The following is a 20,225-nucleotide window of genomic DNA, read 5'->3' as shown; positions in this document are numbered from 1 at the left end:
CCCACCCACTGCTCTACCTGCTGCACAGTCTATGCTCTGCACAGTGGTGATGTCACTGCTATTCATACAGAGTAATATCTGTGTTTGCAAAGGCATTTGGTACACATAAAAAATATATATACTATATATCCTTGGAGGCTACAGTATATACAAAAGTGTGTGCCCAGAGCTCAGCTTTAAGCTGAAAGTATGGGCTAGATCTCTACAATGTAATTCCAATTTTTATTCTGCATGAGGCAGTATTACATTTGACAGCACAAACAATCAAAGGATGAAAAGGAAAACATCACAGACATCTCTCTTATTTTAAGTCCTTCCCACCTGGCCCTGGCGTCCCTTTATTAGGGTCTGTATGCACGGGGGACATGAAGGATTGGAAATCATGTGGCCACTGTGATTGGCTGTCATAGTGGTCACATGATCAGGAGCTGGTCTTTCTAGCAACTTATCATTAGTGAGGACCTACAGCACAGAAACATTGGCTGCCTAGTGACGCATATGTGTGCCGTGTGGGCTTTAAAGTCCAACTTTTTCCCAGGTGGTACACAGGCAGCAGCAGGTTATGAAGGCCTCTGGGAGGCAATTGTTATTATACAGGATTGATGAAAAAAATGTAGTGCGGTACCTCCTCATACATAAAACCATAAGCTTTGAAAACATAAAGTGACAGTCCAAAAAATTAACGTATAACAAAAATATGATAATAAACATCCAATCCAGTATATGTTGCCTTCATCCAGCAATATTCAACAACATGCTTGAATTGTGACCCCACTCCCTGCTCACGTTGACCATTGACCTATAAATTATAATAGGCCAAACACGATTTATAAGGAATATGTGTCTCCAAATTTCTGATTTGTGACGTGTTCCTTCTACATATTATGCCTCCATTAGAGCTTTAGACTCCAGATCCGTGTAAAATAAAGCAAAAACATACCATAGTGCAACATCGTTTTATATCTAAAATATATTGAATAACTCAAGCGTTAACTATGGTGCACATATGCGTCACTAGGCAGCCAATGTTTCTGTGCTCTAGGTCCTCACTAATGATCAGTTGCTAGAAAGACCAGCAACTGATCATGTGACCACTATGACAGCCAATCACAGTGGCCACATGATTTCCAATCCTTCTTGTCCCCCATGCATACAGACCCTATTAAAGGGACGCACCACATTTTTTTCATTTACCTTATTTTGCGTGTGAGTACACCAGAGCAGTGAGTGCAGCAATCTTCTTCCCTGATATTATTATTATTGTTATTGGAACGTAGCAGTGCATAAGCCTTTACCATTTGCATTATACAGGATTAATATAGCGCCAACAATTTGCGCAGGACTTATAATCATTTTTAATGTTTGAAGAAGAAGTCTTTGAAAGGCTTATTCAATCCCCCAAGGATCCTAGAGCACATAGCACCTGTCCTTGTTAAAATCTGTTCTGTGGATGCTGACCAACATGGTCAAATAGCTCCCATTCTCCCCAATCGCTAGCCGACCATGTTTGAGACAAATACTTAATTACTTGTGACTGACAGCACACAAAACAGAAGGGGCAGTACAGATACAGCAGCGCTCGCCTTTTCCGAATGCTGAGATAGAATGTCTGCAGCCTTATTAGCTGCGCAGCCCTTTGCCTCCTCTACTCCCATTGTACTTACAAAGCCTGGGCACACAACGTCTGGTAGCCATCAGTTAGTTCAGGAGAATTTACTACAGTAATACTACAAGGTAGCTTGTGTTGTGAATGATGATGACTGTAGAAGAGAGTCATCATTCACATAAACACAAGCCAGCTACTACATTTGACCAAGAAAGACTAGTGTAGTTGCTGCTGGTGTATGTTGTTGGGGGGTGTGTTTTTGTGAATGATGGCACTTCTCTCCAGCCAACGGCATTCACAATACAAGCTGCTTGCTACTACTGTAGCAATCATCTCCGAACGAGCTGGTGGCTGGGAGGTCATGGGCTCAGTATTTATTGGCACAAAAGGAGCAGAGGAGGCACAGGGCTGCATGGTAAGAAAGGTTGCAGGATAAAGAGAGGGCTGTGGCTTCAGTGCTGCCTGTACCTCCCCCTTAGGAGCACCTATAGTTTGGGCTTTGGGCTGGAGCTACAGCTAGCACTGACAGGGTTAAAAAAGGCCATTTTATTTCCAAACCATAGCACAGATTTTGACAGTAATAGGTCCTATGTAGATTTATCAAGTCTTTTAAACTGGTGAAAGATATTTATGTTGTAGTCCCTACACATGCTGATAATGCTAGCACAAAGCTCTACATTACAAACTGAAAAATGATAAAAGGAAGCCTTCACAGAGATATGATGCCCCATGTCTTGATTGTCAATGTTATCTCTAGCGAAGGTAACATACAGTATGTCTAAAGAGTGCCTGGGCTTTATTAGATCCCCTGGTTGTGGGGATGTGTAATTAGGAGAAAAGCAGCTCCCAGGATTTAGCCACTAGGATTGCCCCACTGGTGACACTTGGACAGGACCTAGTGGGATAATGAATTATGATGGCGAGTTGAATACTAGAAATCGGAGCAGGCACCACAGTAAAACAACTAGACAATATGGTAATGTTTGTCCAAATTCATTTTGCAGTTAACTTTTATTGACCAGCTTGGCCTGCATTTATCTGTGTAGATACATGTAAATTAATACATGAATAAAAAGGAATGCATAGCTAAATACCATTATGTTTCATCAGAATGATATTGTTGGGACCAACTGTCTCCAAAAGTAGTACAAGATATTCTGTTAAGAAGTAGGGGCACAAAACAGTGACCAGCCAGTACTAGACACAGTCAATCTTCAAAGCCATATTTCCTAACCACTGTACGCTATTGTATTTCCTAATTTCTATAGTCAAGAACTAGTGGGAATCTAATGTAATTGCTCATTTCTGTACAGTTAAAGTGATACTAAAGGCGTACGTTTTTATTTTTTAAATAACATACATGTTATACTTACCTGCTCTGTGTAAGGGTTTTTCACAGAGCAGCCCCGATCCTCCTCTTCTCGGGTCCCCCTGACCCTCTGGACTCCTCCTCCCAGCCAAGTGCACCTATATCAAGCCGCTTGCTATGGGAGCACTTGTGCGTGCTCACTCCTGAGTCTCCATAAGACCATGTCAATAAGACACACAGAATGAGGCTCGGCCTCACCCCCGATCCTCTTCACTGGCTGTGATTGACAGAAGCAGAAGCCAACGGCTCCTGCTGCTGTCTCCGAGCCCGTGGGGAGGCTGAGAGCCAGGACAGCAGCCACTCTCCTGCACATCACTGGATCAGGATCGGGCTCAGGTAAGTATCGGGGGGATGCGGGGGGAGCTGCATACTGAAAGTAATGTGACTTTAGTCTGATTTTTTTCCCTGAAGCATGTCCCCAGTCTCCAACAATTTCTACTTCTTCCAAGCCTCTGACCATATGGTTAGCATGTTCGCAGTCTGACCAACTCTTCTATCATATCTGTAAGCTTTGACCTTCTCCTGTTGTGTGTCTGCAGTCCCTGACAGCTTTTTGTAGCATCGCATTCTTTAAATATTATGAGGAAATGTAAATAAGGGGAGGGGAAAAGTAATCGCAATTTCATTACATATTAAAAAAAGCTGGCAATCTGCCAAGTCGTGCTAGATGTGAGGAGTAGGGTGAGCTGAGCTATTGTAAACTTTGGGAATTAATTGCTCCACAGTGCCTGCAGCTAACAAGGTTAGTAAATGCTTGTTTTGAAGCTTATTTACTGTTTGCTAAAGGCATTGTACACTTTCAAATTTTTATATTATATTATATATATTATATATACTGTATAATGTAGTTATATAAGTATTATATATAATGTAGTTATATTCACTAGCGTATTATATTGTTTGTTGTTTGCCTAACCTTGTAATGATGGGCTTACATGTTGTGGGTGCAGTCTGCAGTGTCATGGGTGATTCGTTTCTTTAACTCCATGTATTTTTTTGTCCAGTTTGTCCCTATTCACTAAAAGGGATGGACAACATCTTGTTCCGGCTCACACAGCATCCATTCTGTGCCTCATCATTTCCCCATTTGCATCACAAAGTGCTAATGTGGTGAAATACTGCATGAGGATTTCTCTGTTAACCTCCTTAGCGGTTTTCCCGAGTGTAGCTCGGGGTAGAATTTCTATACCAAGAACGGTAACCCCGAGCTACACTCGGGCTTACCATGCAGCGTTCTCTGGGGGTCCCTGCAGCACTTACCTTGTCCTTCGCTCCCACGATGTGTCCCCTGCAGCGTCCCCGTCCATCTCCTCCGGCGGATGCCGGCATCTGACTTCCGTGTTCCGGTCCCCGTGACGTCGGAACATTCGGGCGGCGGAACCGGCGGGAAATTTGAAATTTTTAAAAAATGACATTTTTGCTGTCATTGCTTTTTCAATGCATTTCACATACATTTTGTCCCCACTGCTTTGTCCTGTGCCCTGCCTGCATTTTGACTGTTCTTTCTGCCTGGAAACTTAGAAAAGTCCATGGCGGCCAAAAAGCGTCCCTTTACATCAAAAGCGGTTTTAGAACAGCGATAGTAAATCAGAACCACTTGCAGAATTGAGTGATAATGATTTGTGGGGAAATTCGTCATCAGACACAGAAAACGATTTTGCGACTTTGCTCAGCGATGTGCGAATTTGCCTCTGTATTTCAAATTTCAGTGTTTTTGGTTTGATTATATTATTGAATTAAATTGATTATTATTATATTATTATTTTTTTATGATTATTAATTAAATTATAATTTATGATTTTGTGTTTCAAGTTTTATCATATCCGGAATGTTTAATAGACTCTTGTTCGGACAGATTTCAGTGAGTTATTCCTAAAAATTACAGCCTACAATTAAAAACTACATATATCCATGCAAAAAAATGGTACCGCTTTCAGCACAAAATTCCTGACATGATCATACCGCCAGGGAGGTTAATTGCTCTGCTTGTTTGAATCTGTGTCAGATCAATTTACTCTGTAGCCTTCACCTGCAGAGCACTAAACTGAGAGGCCAAAACATTGTGAAATATGTAGTTTCTTCACAGGAAATGTCAGTTCTTAGAATACAGATAGACAGACATCATACATTAATCTGTGCAGTGTAGGGTATCATGCCTTAGGTTTGAACACAGAGACGACTGAAACAGGAATACTATTGGCTATGTGTAAAGGGCAACAAATGGCACTATGTAAATAAAGTATCCATATCATTTTATGCAGATTAAAAACACAAGGTGCAGGTAGGATTGTTTTTTAATGCATTTTAAAAATATGTAGATATTTTAATGCCCATAGCTTAGTAGTGAAGGTTATTGCTGCTTATTAACATTTTTCATCATATGGTGTTGAGATCAAATTGTTTTTACTTGGATGCTTTGATGGAGTTTCACTTTAATCATATGCAAATTTTGATCAAAATTGCTATTATACATTTTAAATCAGCTTAAAACCATAAATACCTGAGCTATGCTTGGGACAGTAAATTCCATCAGTCCAAGCCCATTGCAGGAATGCATCTCTAAAGCAACAAGAACTTTGGTCATTGGGTTCTGCCCGTCATTATTTTCCTAGAAACAGTAAATACAGTAAAAAAATTACATTATATTGCACTGTTTTTGGCTGATTATTCAAAAAGATGAGTAAGGGCCCATCTGTATTGTTGTGCACAGCATTAATACTGGTCTTCAACGGAAATTATTGAAAGCATTTTTACACTTCGGCCTCATTCACACCATGTGCAGAGATGTGCGTTTTTCTGCACACACTCTCCAAGGGCACAATGAAAACAACTAAATATAAGGGGTATAAGTAAGCGCAAAGGTAGTACAGCTGCTGGCATTAAAGGTAGAACCTCTTAACCTCTAAACAGTCATATAAATACAAATGCAGCGCTTGAGATAACAATATCATAGTACTAATGTGGGCTCAAAAGAGTGCTAAAAGTGATTAAAATGCAAATGGTGAATTGTCATAAAATGACGCATGTGCCTGATATAAGCAACAATAATAAAGTGACCGAAGTGCGTTATAAATATACAGGGTAGGAAAGTCCAAAATTCAAGGTGATCCCTGATTCGTGCTGGTGATCTCCGTGATGTAGACCAATAATGTGAATGCACTCACCAGAAGCGGAAAAAATATGCGCATATGTATATCCTATCCCAGTGTGGTCATCAGGGTGTAGGCAAGGATGGTGGAATCATCTGGCACACCATAAGCACACAAGGTAACTCCAATCTAACTCACAGGACACTCTCAGCTTCCAGGGGCCACTCCAGGTAAGCCTCAGACCACCAGATCAATTTCCACATAGAACTAAGGATTTCTCCACCTTGGGGGCTCGTATATACCAAACCAAAGACAAATAAAGTACTAGTAGTGTAGTATTTTATTAACTGGAAAGGATTAATGTATTGAAAAAATCAGCACTCACATGAAGACAAGTTAAAATGGCCGCCCGCCATGCGGCCGTCTGCGGCGTGACATCACTATGGCAGGCTGTCATAGTGAGTCTGTCAGAGCTGTATAGGCAGTCTCCTGGTCAGTGGGTTGGTTTTGTGATCATAGGTGTTCTCTGTAGCAAGCGCGAGATATTACTAATAGAGGTACACCAATAAAAAATATAGCTTTCATTTAAGGCAGTGACATCCTCCCCACCAACTTTCTAAAAAAGAGGGATACCTTTCAGCACAAAGTGTTTAGACAAAATATATCTTGCCTCTAGGTAAGGGACCCATGAAGACTTAATGTGCAAACAATGATTGGCTAAATTTGCATGTGCTTTATTTCCCACCACTACTTCTACTTACATTTAGAGGTTGGAAGAAAGTTTTTGTGTAGTAAAATGCTTTAGGTTGCTAAACAGTATATTTTCTTATTAAAGGTCTATACATCACACCAAAAAGAGGAACAACTAGTAGGAGTAGATGAGGCCCAGTGACCCCCACTTTCACTATAATGAGCTCCAGCAGGCTTCCCAGCATGCATGTAGTCTACAAATCTACTGCATAGCAAATAACAACCGTTGTATTGAGGCTAAAACAACTACATGGAAATGAAATATGAGGCAAAATTTCACAAACATGCCAGAACATATTGTGACGTGAAGCTCCTTCATTTTCCCAAAAAAACCCTGTTCTTTCTTGCACAATCCATCATATTTTGTCTGAAAAGCAACACCAATAAAGCAGACGTCTACCAACTACTAATGCTGCTGAGCTCCAGGAAAGTCACCCTAGCTGATATGACAACAGTTATGTCTGAAGGAAAGCACAGTGGAGAGGGAACCAAAGTATCTAACAATTGAAATTATCACACAACTACCACACCACATTACCTCATCATCTGTTCCCAGCTTCTGTCCTATTTGTTGTTGGAGCAGCTGCTTAATTTTCACCCATGTTGATAGTAGTTGTTGTCTTGTAGATATAGGTACTACATCTTCTGTAGTGCTTCCATTTGTAAAATCCAAACAAAACTCACAGACCTAAATGTTAATATAAAGATCATCTGAATAAAAGTAAATAAGACCAAGAAGATAAAGGCAGGTATATGCATCGCATATCCATTGAAATTTGACTTTAAATTTCTAAACATGATCTGATCCAGAGGAAGGGAGAACATTTCTAGAATTCAGTAAACCATAATGTCATACTAATAAGTTGAAATTCCACCAGAGCCTGAAGCAATTGTGTTTGTTTAAAATATAACTCCAGCAAAAACGTTTTTAAAATCTTGGACTGCTTTCTTAGTCTCTTCATGGGAAATCACCTACGCTTCCATCCCCAATGACCACATTCACCAGGAACGAAAATGAGGGGAATCAGCAGGAACACGTAAAGTAATAAACCCACACAGTTTCTGAAGATTAAACATCACAAATAAATAAATAAATAATAAATATTTGTTGAGTTTATCCCAATGGGGGACATCTGCTGTCTTAGTGACAACTGTTGCTGGGGCAGGAATATAAGGAAAATCTTTCAAATGAGAGGCATCGGTAAACACATGAATAACGTTCTAACCCTTCCCCTCTCTAAAAGAGAAAGAAAAAAGTTTTAGCTGAAGTTATTCTTTAACATAAATAGAACCGCGCTTTGACGTAAGACACTTCAATAATTGAATGGAATAAAATGTCACAACACGACAGCAGTAATAAGTACACACACCAATATACTGTACATAATAGTACCTTAAAATTCCATAATAATAATTAAAAGACAATTTAAATTTTGTTTGTTTTTTTCCCTCCAAATCATACTTACCTGCTGCATCTGTCCCCCGCCTGCTCTAAGCATGAGAACTCAGTGATCACATGAATACTGATCGCAGAGTTCTCACTGTCAGCTCTGAACCCCTGCCCCACTCACTGGAGTGCTGGGCTGTGGACGGGGAGGGAGCGCCTGGCTCAGGCTCTCAGCGGCTTGCTGACCCAGGTGCCACTCCAGACTCGGGAGGATCTCAACTTTAAAGTCGGGATCTTTCCCCAGTCTGGACCAGCTGAGTGACCCCGCTGTCAGCTGAAAATAGGTCACAGGAGTGCAGAACAAACTGCACTCCTGTGATCAACTTGAGAAGTACAGCCAAAAGAGCCTATTCGATTTTCATATGAGACTAGCATGCAAAAAAAAAAAAAAGGATGATCATTCGTCTGATATTCTCATCATGTGTACTAGGCTTTAGACTTGTTATTTAAAGGAGCCAAGCAGCTTACCAGAACTTTCAAATCTTGGTTAATGTTAGCACCACAAATAGTGCCTTGAAAAAGTACTCATACCCCTTGAAATTTTCCACATTTTGTTATGTTAAGACCAAAAACATAAACGTATTTTATTAGGATTTTATGTGATAAAAGCTCAAAATCCTTCTAATAGCTTTTATTTCCATACACACAAATGCATTGGGAACACTACACATTCTATTCCAAATCAAAACATGAAGAAAAATATATCAAATTTGTGTTGTCCCTCTAAAAAAATTGAAGAAAAGTGAATATTAGACTGTTGAAAAAAATAGCAGTGTTTGTATTCTTTACAAACTCAAACATTCACTATATAAACTGAAAAATGTTTGCAGATTTTGCTTTCCTTTGAATCACTTAATGAATATTTCATTGTATAAGCACTGTTTCTGAGAACTGCTGTACATCTGTGTTGCATGGTGTCAACCAACTTCTGGCACCTGTGAACAGGTATTCCAGCCCAGGATGATTGGACTACATTCCACAGTTCTTCTCTATTTCTTGGTTTTGCCTCAGAAACTGCATTTTTGATGTCACCCCACAAGTTTTCTATTGGATTAAGATCCGGGGATTGGGCTGGTCACTCCATAACGTCAATCTTGTTGGTCTGGAACCAAGATGTTGCACGTTTACTGGTGTGTTTGGGGTCGTTGTCATGTTGGAACACCCATTTCAAGGGCATTTCCTCTTCAGCATAAGGCAGCATGACCTCTTCAAGTATTCTGATGTATTTAAACTGATCCATGATCCCTGGTATGCGATAAATAGGCCCAACACCGTAGTATGAGAAACATCCCCATATCATGATGCTTGCGCAACCATGCTTCACTGTCTTCACAGTGTACTGTGGCTTGAATTCAGTGTTTGGGGGTCGTCTGACAAACTGTCTCCGGCCACTAGACCCAAAAAGAACAATCTTACTTTCATCAGTCCACAAAATGTTGCGCCATTTCTCTTTAGGGCCAGTCAATGTGCTCTTTGGCAAATTGTAACCTCTTCAGCAAATGTCTTTTTTTCAACAGTGGGACTTTGCGGGGGCTTCTTGCAGATAGCTTAGCTTCACATAGGTGTCTTCTAATTGTAACAGTACTCACAGGGAACTTTAGACCTTCTTTCATATTCCTGGAGCTGATTGTTGGCTGAGTCCTTGCCATTTTGGCTATTGTCAGGGACCATCGCGACGCATGGGTCTGCACATGCGTAGGTGTCTGTCAAGACATGCAGGCATCAGGGCACTAGGACCCAGGCGCACCCGTCGCCTATGACAGTGCTGGGCAGGCACTAGGACCTAGGCTGCACCTGTCAGGTGCAGGGCGGGCTACTTAAATCAGCCCTGCACAGACACAAGTTGCCGTATGGTCTGATCTGGTTCCTGTGTTCCTGTGTTCCCGTTGTTTGAGATTCGTTGCTGACCTGCCTGGACCTGACCTCTGCTGACTTCTCCTGCTCTGACCCCTGGCTAAGTTTGACCTCTCTTTTGGATATCCCTACCTGATCTGAACTACTGGTACCGACCCCAGCGAGTGACCTGACTATTCTTCTGCCTGCTGCCTTGTACCACGCTGACCCCTCTGTTACCGACCTGGCCCGTTTTGACCACGCTATTGCTCAGCCATCCATCCGACCCGCACGGATTAGCTGCTACTCTCCAGACCTGTCTGCCTCTTCACGTCAGGCTCTCTACCTGTCATTACCTCTGGTGATTCCTCTACCTCAGGTGGGTGTACTCAGGGGCCGCGACCTGGTCACTGTCCGCTCCAAGCCCATCCCCACCATCAGGGGCTCTGGTGAACAAGCGGACTGGGGCTTAGACTCCGCGCCCTGGGGAATCCTGTCCTGGGGACTGCTGGAGTACACCAGGTGGTCCATAACAGCTATTCTTCCATCCATTCGAACGGTAGTTTTTCGCTTTCTTCCACGTCTTTCAGGTTTTGGTTGCCATTTTAAAGCATTTGCGATCATTTTAGCTGAGCAGCCTATCATTTTCTGCACTTCTTTATATGTTTTCCCCTCTCCAATCAACTTTTTAATCAAGGTACGCTGTTCTTCTGAACAATGTCTGGAACGACCCATTTTCCTCAGAATTTCAGAGAGAAATGCACTGTAACCAGCATGTACAACATTTGCTGCCTTCCTTCCTTAAATAAGGGCAATAATTGCCACCTGTTTTTCAAAGAATGAATGCCCTCACTAATGGAACTCCACACTGCTATTATTTTGAACATGCCCCTTTCAATTAGTGATTCAATTACACAGAATCAGCAGCATGCATGTCATGTCTGTTGGATTTCTATTACTCTACTACACCTGCTAGTAAATTATTTGCCATGTAGAAATATCATTTCTACCAAAAACAGTGATTGATCAGGCTAGTGATGTCTGACTGCTATTATTTTGAACACAACTGTATATCTAGAGAGTGACATTTTTGCCCATTCTTCTTTGCAAAATAGCTTAAGCTCTGTCAGAGAGCCTGTGAACAGCAATTTTCAAGTCTTGCCAAAGCTTCTTAATTGGATTTACATCCGAACTTTAACTGGGCCATTCTAACACATGAATATACTTTGATTTAAGCCATTCCATTTGTAGCTCAAGCTCCACTAATTTCTTAATGAATACTGCTGTAAAATCAAACATTACCTCCAGGGCGATTTTTATATCAGGAAGACCATTTGGATCAATTGACAAAACATGTGCTGCGTTTGATTTTTCAGCTCCCTTCCCCGACATCTTCTTTCTCTTCTCTGTATGCTGACTAGTTTCCGGTCTTTTTTCTGACACAGGTATCCAAGGCTGAATTAACCCTCTGGCTAAAGTATTGGAGAGTACCAGCAATAGCACTGGGTTCCTAAGCAACAAATAAGAAAAGATGGAACTTTGGTGAACTGTTCAGTGCATACACAGGAAGGTGATTAGCTTAAAACATACATTTAGAGAAATCTATTGGTCTACCGCAAGAAAATTATATTTTATTGGAACTCAAAAATTTAAAAAATAACCTGTCTAAACGCTTCCTAAAGGAAAAAATGTTGACATTCATAAAACAAGATTTACAGTTATCTTATCTGGTCATCCCATCCCAATCTGAAATGATGGCAATAGACAGGATCACTACATTGACTGCAAAATTTGGTGAATCTCTGCTAAGGAAAGCCATACAAGGAGGTGATGGCCATGACACTACATTGTACACACCGCTGCTCCCTGTCTGCATTTCTGTTGCAAGTATGACAATGAGGCCAGCCATAGCTGGAGACATGAAAAGACAGACACTCACCCATTATGTCCAGTTTTCTTGACTGCTGTAAGAAGTTTCTTCAGTGGCTCAACAAGAATGGATAACCTCCCAGAAGCGATAATATGTTTGTTGTGGTTAAGGATGTACACAGCTGCATTGTGAGTTATCCATGCCTCCTGTAGATCCACACCCAACTCAGCAGCTTTCAAAAAATTATACATTGCATATGCTGAAAGCTGGGAAATCCAGTCTCTAAAAGAAATATAAAAAAGCAAATCTAGATTATGAGTTTCAATATTGAATTGTGAAAAATACTAAAAGCATCTAAATTTGTTTTGAAAAAAATGCAGCGCAGTACTATAAACTCAGTTATGGTGCTACTAATATCAAACATGCATAAACGAATAGTGAAAACAAAAATTGTGCTTAGTGACAATAATATGTGCTATATCAAATATATATAAACACATACATATGAATACCCATAGAACTGCATATATCAGTGCAAAATGAATAGTGTACATAAATATCAAATGAACTGTTCTAAATAGTGAACTCTCCCTTTAACACTCCAATATCTTCACAAGTGCTTGTGCAGTATATCTACTGTGCATCATATACCAAATATACCATCAATAAGTGTCCCAAAATTATAATTTCAAAATAATGGTGAACCATCCCTTTAAATCCGCTGTACTCCAGGTGAGTATGTGTGATCACGCTACTGTATACACATGTACGGTGCTCCTGTGTCACCCCTTAGTGCTCATCCACCTCTAACACACTATTGCACTCACCTTCAAGTTTGACCCAAAATACCAGGTCAAACTACGCTTTTCCCTTTAACCCAGGAGGATATATTGGTACCAAGATCTTCACAGCCGTCAGTCCTAAAATCTCCATAATGCTCCACAAACATATGAAAAAAATGCTCCATATAGCAAAGTATTGACAAATAAAACCGACTTTATTAAAATAATCCAATACACTCACATTTAAAACTGACCAACTGGGACACTACAGGGTAAAAACTCATTATACTGTGTAACTGTAGAATAAAGTGCAGGAATCCCCTATCCAAAATGGCGGCATATGCATGTCTGGTTTGCGGCTTGACATCATCGGCGTACCCTACGTGTTATGTCATGTCACGTAACTTCATCATGAGGACTCCCGCTTCATAGAGAATGGAGGTTCAGATCGGGTCCCCCTTAAAAATGGACAGGTGGACCCGATCAAAATGTTCGTATGAAAGGGGCCTAAAGGGTCGGGCTGCCCAAAACTGGTAAAAACAAAATATGTAAGAGAACAGCCCATGTTTCAGATGCATAAAGTAACCTGTATGCATAGTTGCCAACTGTCACGAATTGGCCGAGACAGTCACGGATTTGCTGTCCCAACATGACTTTGTCCCGGGCTGAGTCCCAAAATGACAGCCGTTCACGGACAATCAGACATCAGCCAGCCAGGTGTCACCCTGGATTGCTTGCAGGCGGCTGGCGCCACACTCTGACATTGGTCATTGGGGCTTTCTTAACATTTATTGCTGCTGGGGTGCCTACACACAGAGGCACGCATTGTTGGTCTGCTGCGATGGGAGCCCACACAAACATGTGGGGAAAGATCCCTCCCCCTACCTCCTCCCCCACCAGCTGTCCATGGGCTCTGCACTCTGCACTGTAACGTCCCTGAGGCAGGGACTGTGAGGTATTGTCTGGTTGCAGTGAGTTTGATTGGGCGGGAGGGGTGTGGCCAGCCCATCCGTCTTCTCTGTAGAGGTGGTACACAGGGCCAGATCTAGGGGGGATGCTGGGATGGGCTATGCCCCCAGATTTTATTTGTTCCCCCCCAGAACAAGGCCACTAACAGGGGACTGTGACCCCACGCTGCTTTAAGAGGAGGAGGAACCATGCACAACTATCAGAGAGAGGGAGCTATGAAGGAGTAAAGAGTTCCAGGTACAAAGCTTGTATTGTCATGATGTTTATTATTATATGCAGGTGCAGAAATAGAGGAACCAGTGAGATCTCAACCCCATAGAAAACCTTTGGAGGGAGTTGAAAGTCCGTGTTGCCTAGTGACAGCCCCAAAACATCACTGCTCTAGAGGAGATCTGCATGGAGGAATGGGCCAACATACCAGCAACAGTGTGTGCCAACCTTGTGAAGACTTACAGGAAATGTTTGACCTCTGTCATTGCTAACAAAGGATATATAACAAAGTACTGAGATGAACTTTTGATATTGACCAAATACTTATTTTCCACCATAATTTGCAAATAAATTCTTTCCAAATCAGCCAATGTGATTGTCTGGATTTGTTTTCTCATTTTGTCTCTCATAGTTGAGGTCTACCTATGATGCCAATTACAGGCCTCTCTCATCTTTTTAAGTGGGAGAACTTGCACAATTGGTGGCTGACTAAATACTTTTTTGCCCCACTGTAATTACAGACCTGTTAGTTTAACTTCTATAGTTGGGAAGATACTGGAGAGTTTAATAAAAGACCACATAGATGAGTTCTTGCTGGAAAAAAATATTTTAAGCAACAGACAGCATGGATTCATAAAAGACAGAAGTTGTCAAACAAATCTGATTTCTTTTTATGAGGTGGGTGAGCAAAACCTTGGATAGAGGGGTGGCAGTGGAAGTGGTATACTTGGATTTTCCAAAAGCGTTTGACACAGTTCCCCAAACACAGCTAATTTGCAAGGTAAAGTCTATGGGCTTGGAAAATCCATATGTAAATGGTTAGAAAACTGGCTAAAAGATCGTATTCAGCGAGTAGTGGTTAATGATTCATACTCTGAATGGTCTAGGGTTGTCAGTGGTGCACCCCTAGGTTCAGTGTTGGGACCCTTACTTTTTAATATATTTAAAAACTATTTAGGGTCTGAGATTAAAAATCCCATTTCAGTCTTTGAAGATGACACCAAGCTGTGCAGTGGAATAACTTCCTTACAGGATGTCTTCAACTTACAAGCCGACCTCAATGCACTGTTTAATTGGGCAACTATGTGGCAAATGAGATTTAATGTTGATAAATGTAAGGTTATGCACTTAGGGGTTAATAATATGCATGCATCATATATACTAGGGGGGTACAACTGGGGGAATCAATGGTGGAGAAGGATCTGGGGGTAGATCACAAGCTGAATAATTGCATGAAATGCCAAGCTGTGGCTTCTAAAGAGAGCAAAATCCTCTCTTGTATTAAAAGAGATATAGACTCCAGAAAGAGAGATATCATATTACCCCGGTACAAATCATTAGTAAGACCTCATCTGGAATATGCAGTTCAGTTTTGGGCACCAATTTACAAAAAGAACACTGGGGAACTGGAGAAAGTACAGAGTAGGGCAACTAAACTGATACGAGGCATGGAGGAGATCAGCTATGAGGAAAGATTAGAGGAACTGAATTTATTCTCTCTTGAGAAGAGGAGATTAAGGGGGGATATGATCAACATGTATAAATACATCAGTGGTTCATATAGTGAACTCGGTGTAGAGCTATTCACCCTTAGGTCATCACAGAGGACAAGGGGGCACTCTTTACGTCTGTAGAAAAAGAAATTTAATCTCCAAACACGGAAAGGTTTCTTCACAGTGAGAACTGTGAAAATGTAGAATAGACTCCATCAAGAGATGGTTCTGGCCAGCTCAGTGGATTGCTTCAAAAAAGGCCTGGATTCTTTCTTAGATACACATAATATAACTGGATACTAACATTTATAGGTAAAGTTGATCCAGGGAATATCCGATTGCCTCTCAAGGGATCAGGAAGGAATGTTTTTCCCAGCAGATGCAAATTGGATCATGCTTTGCTGGGTTTTTTATTGCCTTCCTCTGGATCAACTGTGGGTATAGGATTATAACTTTTTTTTTTTTCTATGGTTGAACTGGATGGACTTTTGTCTTTTTTTAGCCAGACTAACTATATAACTATGTAACCTCTAGCAACCAGTCAGTGAGTGGCAATAATGTGCAGTAACCTCTAGCAACCAATCAATGAGTGTGGACCAGTTCTTTATGTTTACATTATTAGTTTTTTTACATAAGTTCATGTGTGTTTATTTGTTTTTGGGATGTTTGGGTGGAGAGCAAAATTGCATGGAGGGGAGCTCAAGAAAACCTCACTCTATTTACCCACACCCCCTTTAAGTCACTCCCAATATTTAGCGTTATTTAATCCACACCCATTTTTCAACGCAGCACTCCACCTACACTGGCTTTCTGGACATACAGACAACAAAAAGCGTCCCTAAAATGTTTTTTTAAATGTTGGCAAGTATGCTGTATGCTCTCTAGAGTTTTTCTATGGCATACCTGTACCTTGACTTTCTATCAGAGTTTCAGCTGAGATATAATGTATGACATTGAGAATGAGGCAGTGGCGTATATAGAACCTTCAGGGCCCCAGTGCAAGAAACCATGAAGGGTCCCCCTGACCCTTGGCTGGGGGTCTTTTCTTCAAGCCTGGTGGCATTCCATCACGGCCTGGTCGCAAGTGCGACCTTTGTGACCCTGGTAGTTCCCCCACTGATGTCAGTAGGTTTTGTTTTGTTATTTTATGATATATATTTTTTTTAGAATTTTTTTTTAATTATTTTTTATAAGCCCCATTGGGAGGCTTTGGTGAGATATCAGGGGTCTAAACAGACCTCTGATGTTCCACCTTTGAGACAGAGAAAGGAGATTGAGGATAGCCGTTACACTTTATCTCTGCAGCCTCAGCTGTACTGAATGAATAGACAGGTATAGCTTCCCTTCCTCACAAACTGAAACATAGTAAATGCAGTACCTGATGATCAGTGTAAATGTCCCCTCTGAGGCATGCCGATTACCGGCTCTCCTCTCCTCACGCGCTGTCAGCATGAGGAGAGGACTGGCGATAACCAGCATTTCCTATTTACATGTGATCAGCTGTGATTGGACACAGCTGATCACATGACAGAGCTGATGTCATCGGCTCTTTACTCTGATCAGTGATCCGCTGTGTTCCAGGGACACAGTGCACTACCGATCGCCGGGGTGTGTCTGCGCGGTTAGAGTGGAAGGACATCATATGACGTCCTCTCAGAACAAGGGAACAGCCGCCCGCCCATCATTTCCTTATATGGCGGGTGGGAGGCAGTTAAAATGCTGGATGGGAGGAGCGGGTGCATATAGAGGAACCGTTCTCTCCATGTTCCTCCTGCAGCTGATGAATGTGGCTTCTCTTCTTCTCCCTCCCGCTGGCATTTTATGTAGAGGTGTGTGCCTTTCCAAATCATGTCCAATCAATTTAATTTATCACAAGTGGACTCCAATCAAGGTGTAGAAACATCTCAGCATTCAATTTTAAGGTTTGTTGCAGAGGGTCTGAATAGTTATACCAATGTGATATATCAGTTTTTCCTTTTCATACATTTGCAATCATTTCTAAAATTCTGTTTTCACTTTGTCATTATGGGGGTACTGAGTATAGATTAATGGAAAAAAACATGAATGTAAACAACTGTAGAATCAGGCTGCAAGATAACAATATTGAAAAAAGTGAAGGGAGTCTGAATACGTTATGAATGCACTGTATATACTCTGTGTCTGGTTCAGCTTTAACAATGGGTTTACTTAATAACATATATCAATTTTTTAAACAGTTTTAGAACTTGTGGACACAGTAACACATTCTTACCTATAAACAATCCATTCGGGGTCTTCCTCTAGATTCACAAAAACATAAGATGCTGGGCGCATACTTGTGTCTTCTGGTGGGATGGGAAATTCATTGATTTTACAACCCTCAGACTTTAATAAGTGTATTGTAGCCTGAAAGACAGTCAACAAAGACCACATGTGTACATCTGTAAATTGTGGAAACATTGTACATCAGTAGCATAAAATACAAAAATACATTTTAGATATTTTAACTCACATGCACAATTTTGGACTGGCTTATAGGCAATGATAAAGTATTCTGGTGTAAACACTGCTCAAAACTGCGCTCCTCTACTATTTTAAATTGATAAGAGAAAGTGGTGCCAAACGCTTTGTTCTTGAAAACGAGCCATGTGCACACCAGAAATTGTAATTTCATTTTTTTTCAGATGCATTTGTTCATTAAAGAATTTAGTTTCGTCATATTCATTATGTTGAACCTATTTGTTTTCAGAATTCATTTGTATCTTCAACATCTGATTCATTCGCTGTTCCGGGTGGATTTGAAAGATTCTGCAGTTTTTTTTTCAAAAGATTGCTATATATTAGTTTTCAGTTTCGATATTTCAGGTGGGTTCATTATTCATATATCAAAAGTATTCTATATTTTCTTATGAAACAGAATAAATAATGAACAATTTGGCACCCCTGAATTTTTCAAACCTAAGAATTACATTAGGCTGTGGAAGTAAACTGGCTGTGACAGTTACAAATGCAATTTAAATCACAAATTTATTCGAATCAAAATTATCTAACAAATTTAAAAAATTTCTTCATTGGCCTGAACTACTATTGCATCAGGTGACATCATCCGAATGAAACTAATGCATTTGTTAATGTCATTATAGGACAGCCTATCCACTTGAATGAGTGTGCATTTGTCGTGGCAAAGAAGTTCAAAGACTAAAGGCTAAAATTGTGGCAAAACTACAATCACATTAAGGATGAATGCACATCACACATTGTGCCATAATTGTAACATGATTTGGAATTGTGGGCAGAATCTGTGTAATTCTGCCCATGATTCCAAATCACATTAAAATTACGTGATAGTATAATTATAAAGGTATTTAAACTGTATCTAAAACATAAGCATATCTAATATACTGCAGACTGTAGTGACTACATTAGTTTTCTTTTTATGTTTTTTTTTCTTTTATAATCACCTGGTATTCTTAGGAATAACACTTTCTGTTCCCTCATATCTATGCTTTTTTTTCTCCACTGTATCTATAGTACAGCTATGGTTGTCATACAGGCTGGATTTCAAACATGTCTGCCTTTGTTCATCTTTACATAGTGGATTCATAGGTCTGGTAGTTTACACAAAAAACAAGGTTCTTTGTGCTAAGTTAAAAGCTCACAGGGACAAGGACACTGCATTTCTAGCAAGATTGCATGAGGTCAAGATGGCATTTTTTGCTTTTGGGTTTAAAATGCTTTAAGAGAGATTGGGTAAACCTAATTTAAAGAACAAAAACCCTTAAAGGAAAGATAAGCTTACTGTGATTTAAAGTGCTTTTACTGGAAACATTAAGCTGCATTTAGTAGGACTAGTTACAGTATATATTAAAATAAAAAAATCCGGTCTAAAACGTGTCTAATATAAAAAGAGTGCTGAAGTAAACGTACCATATACCTGTGAGAGTCTTAAATGGATCTCTGTTTCAATGTGGAGCCCCTTTGACCCTAGTTCTGGCTGCACAAGAGCCCAGACATATCCTAAATTAAACTATTTAAAGTCACATGAAGTTAGGTTTTAACTACAACTGTTTATAAAGGGTACTATAAAGCAAGCAAGAGACCTGAATTCAGTCAAATGAGATGTGCTATCTCAAACGAATGGAACAGAGAACCTGGCACAACTTAGATGCAGCCGTATACAAGATGTAACAAAGCTGGCACAGTTCTAGTAGTATGGGCATAAAAATGTGATAACAGAGGACGCACTGTCCAAATTTGTTTGGGATGAAAAAAATAGTTAAATAAAGGTGGTGAAGCTGAAGCTTGGTTTCTTCAGGTACACGTTAGTAGTGGTTCCTAGATGGATCTCAGATGTTCAAAGGACACTTCCAACTTGAGGAGTTTGAGTGAACAAAAAGGACCATGTGCACTGTTCATTATCCATGTATTAATCTGTGCTAATGTGTTGGAGACCTCCTCCCACTGGTTATGACTTAATAGTCAATAAAAGATATATGGACTTTTGAATTGTTTGGTGCTTGGTCCCTTCTGTTCAAACAAACTTGCTTGGGAACCTACTGTCAGGGTCCTGTACACGGCAGAGGATCTGGCATTTCTGCCAGTACTCTGCATGGCCGCAGAAGGACACATCAGCCTCAGTCTGGTGCCAGACGGCCTTTATAAGGAGGCTCATCACTTCCTCAAATTGCTGGATGATCTCTTGCTCCCTGTGCCCTGTTCCTGTTTCCTGTGACTTTGACCTGTGATTTCCTGCTACCGACTCTGCCTTATCCCTGATCTGACCTCGGCCTGGCTTACGAATACTCTCTCTCTCTCGCTCCTCTGTGTA

General features: G+C 40.7%; 1 protein-coding gene across 1 annotated transcript in view; it reads right to left on the bottom strand.

Moving 5' to 3' along the window:
- LOC149457767 (cilia- and flagella-associated protein 46-like) overlaps nt 1–20,225 on the bottom strand; it is a 201,884-nt gene that overhangs the window by 111,073 nt on the left and 70,586 nt on the right. The window contains exons 17-21 of the mRNA XM_089683217.1: nt 17,670–17,803; nt 12,034–12,246; nt 11,397–11,604; nt 7,353–7,502; nt 5,476–5,583 (exon numbers count right to left, since the gene is read on the bottom strand). Of these exons, the coding sequence (XP_089539343.1) occupies nt 5,476–5,583; nt 7,353–7,502; nt 11,397–11,604; nt 12,034–12,246; nt 17,670–17,803 (813 nt within the window). The remainder of the gene's footprint in view (nt 1–5,475; nt 5,584–7,352; nt 7,503–11,396; nt 11,605–12,033; nt 12,247–17,669; nt 17,804–20,225) is intronic.

This window comes from Staurois parvus, unplaced genomic scaffold (assembly GCF_062004578.1).
Source record: "Staurois parvus isolate SC_StPar_1 unplaced genomic scaffold, SC_StPar_1.0 ptg000303l, whole genome shotgun sequence".
NCBI lineage: Eukaryota > Metazoa > Chordata > Amphibia > Anura > Ranidae > Staurois > Staurois parvus.
This window is presented reverse-complemented; position numbering and strand designations above follow the sequence as displayed.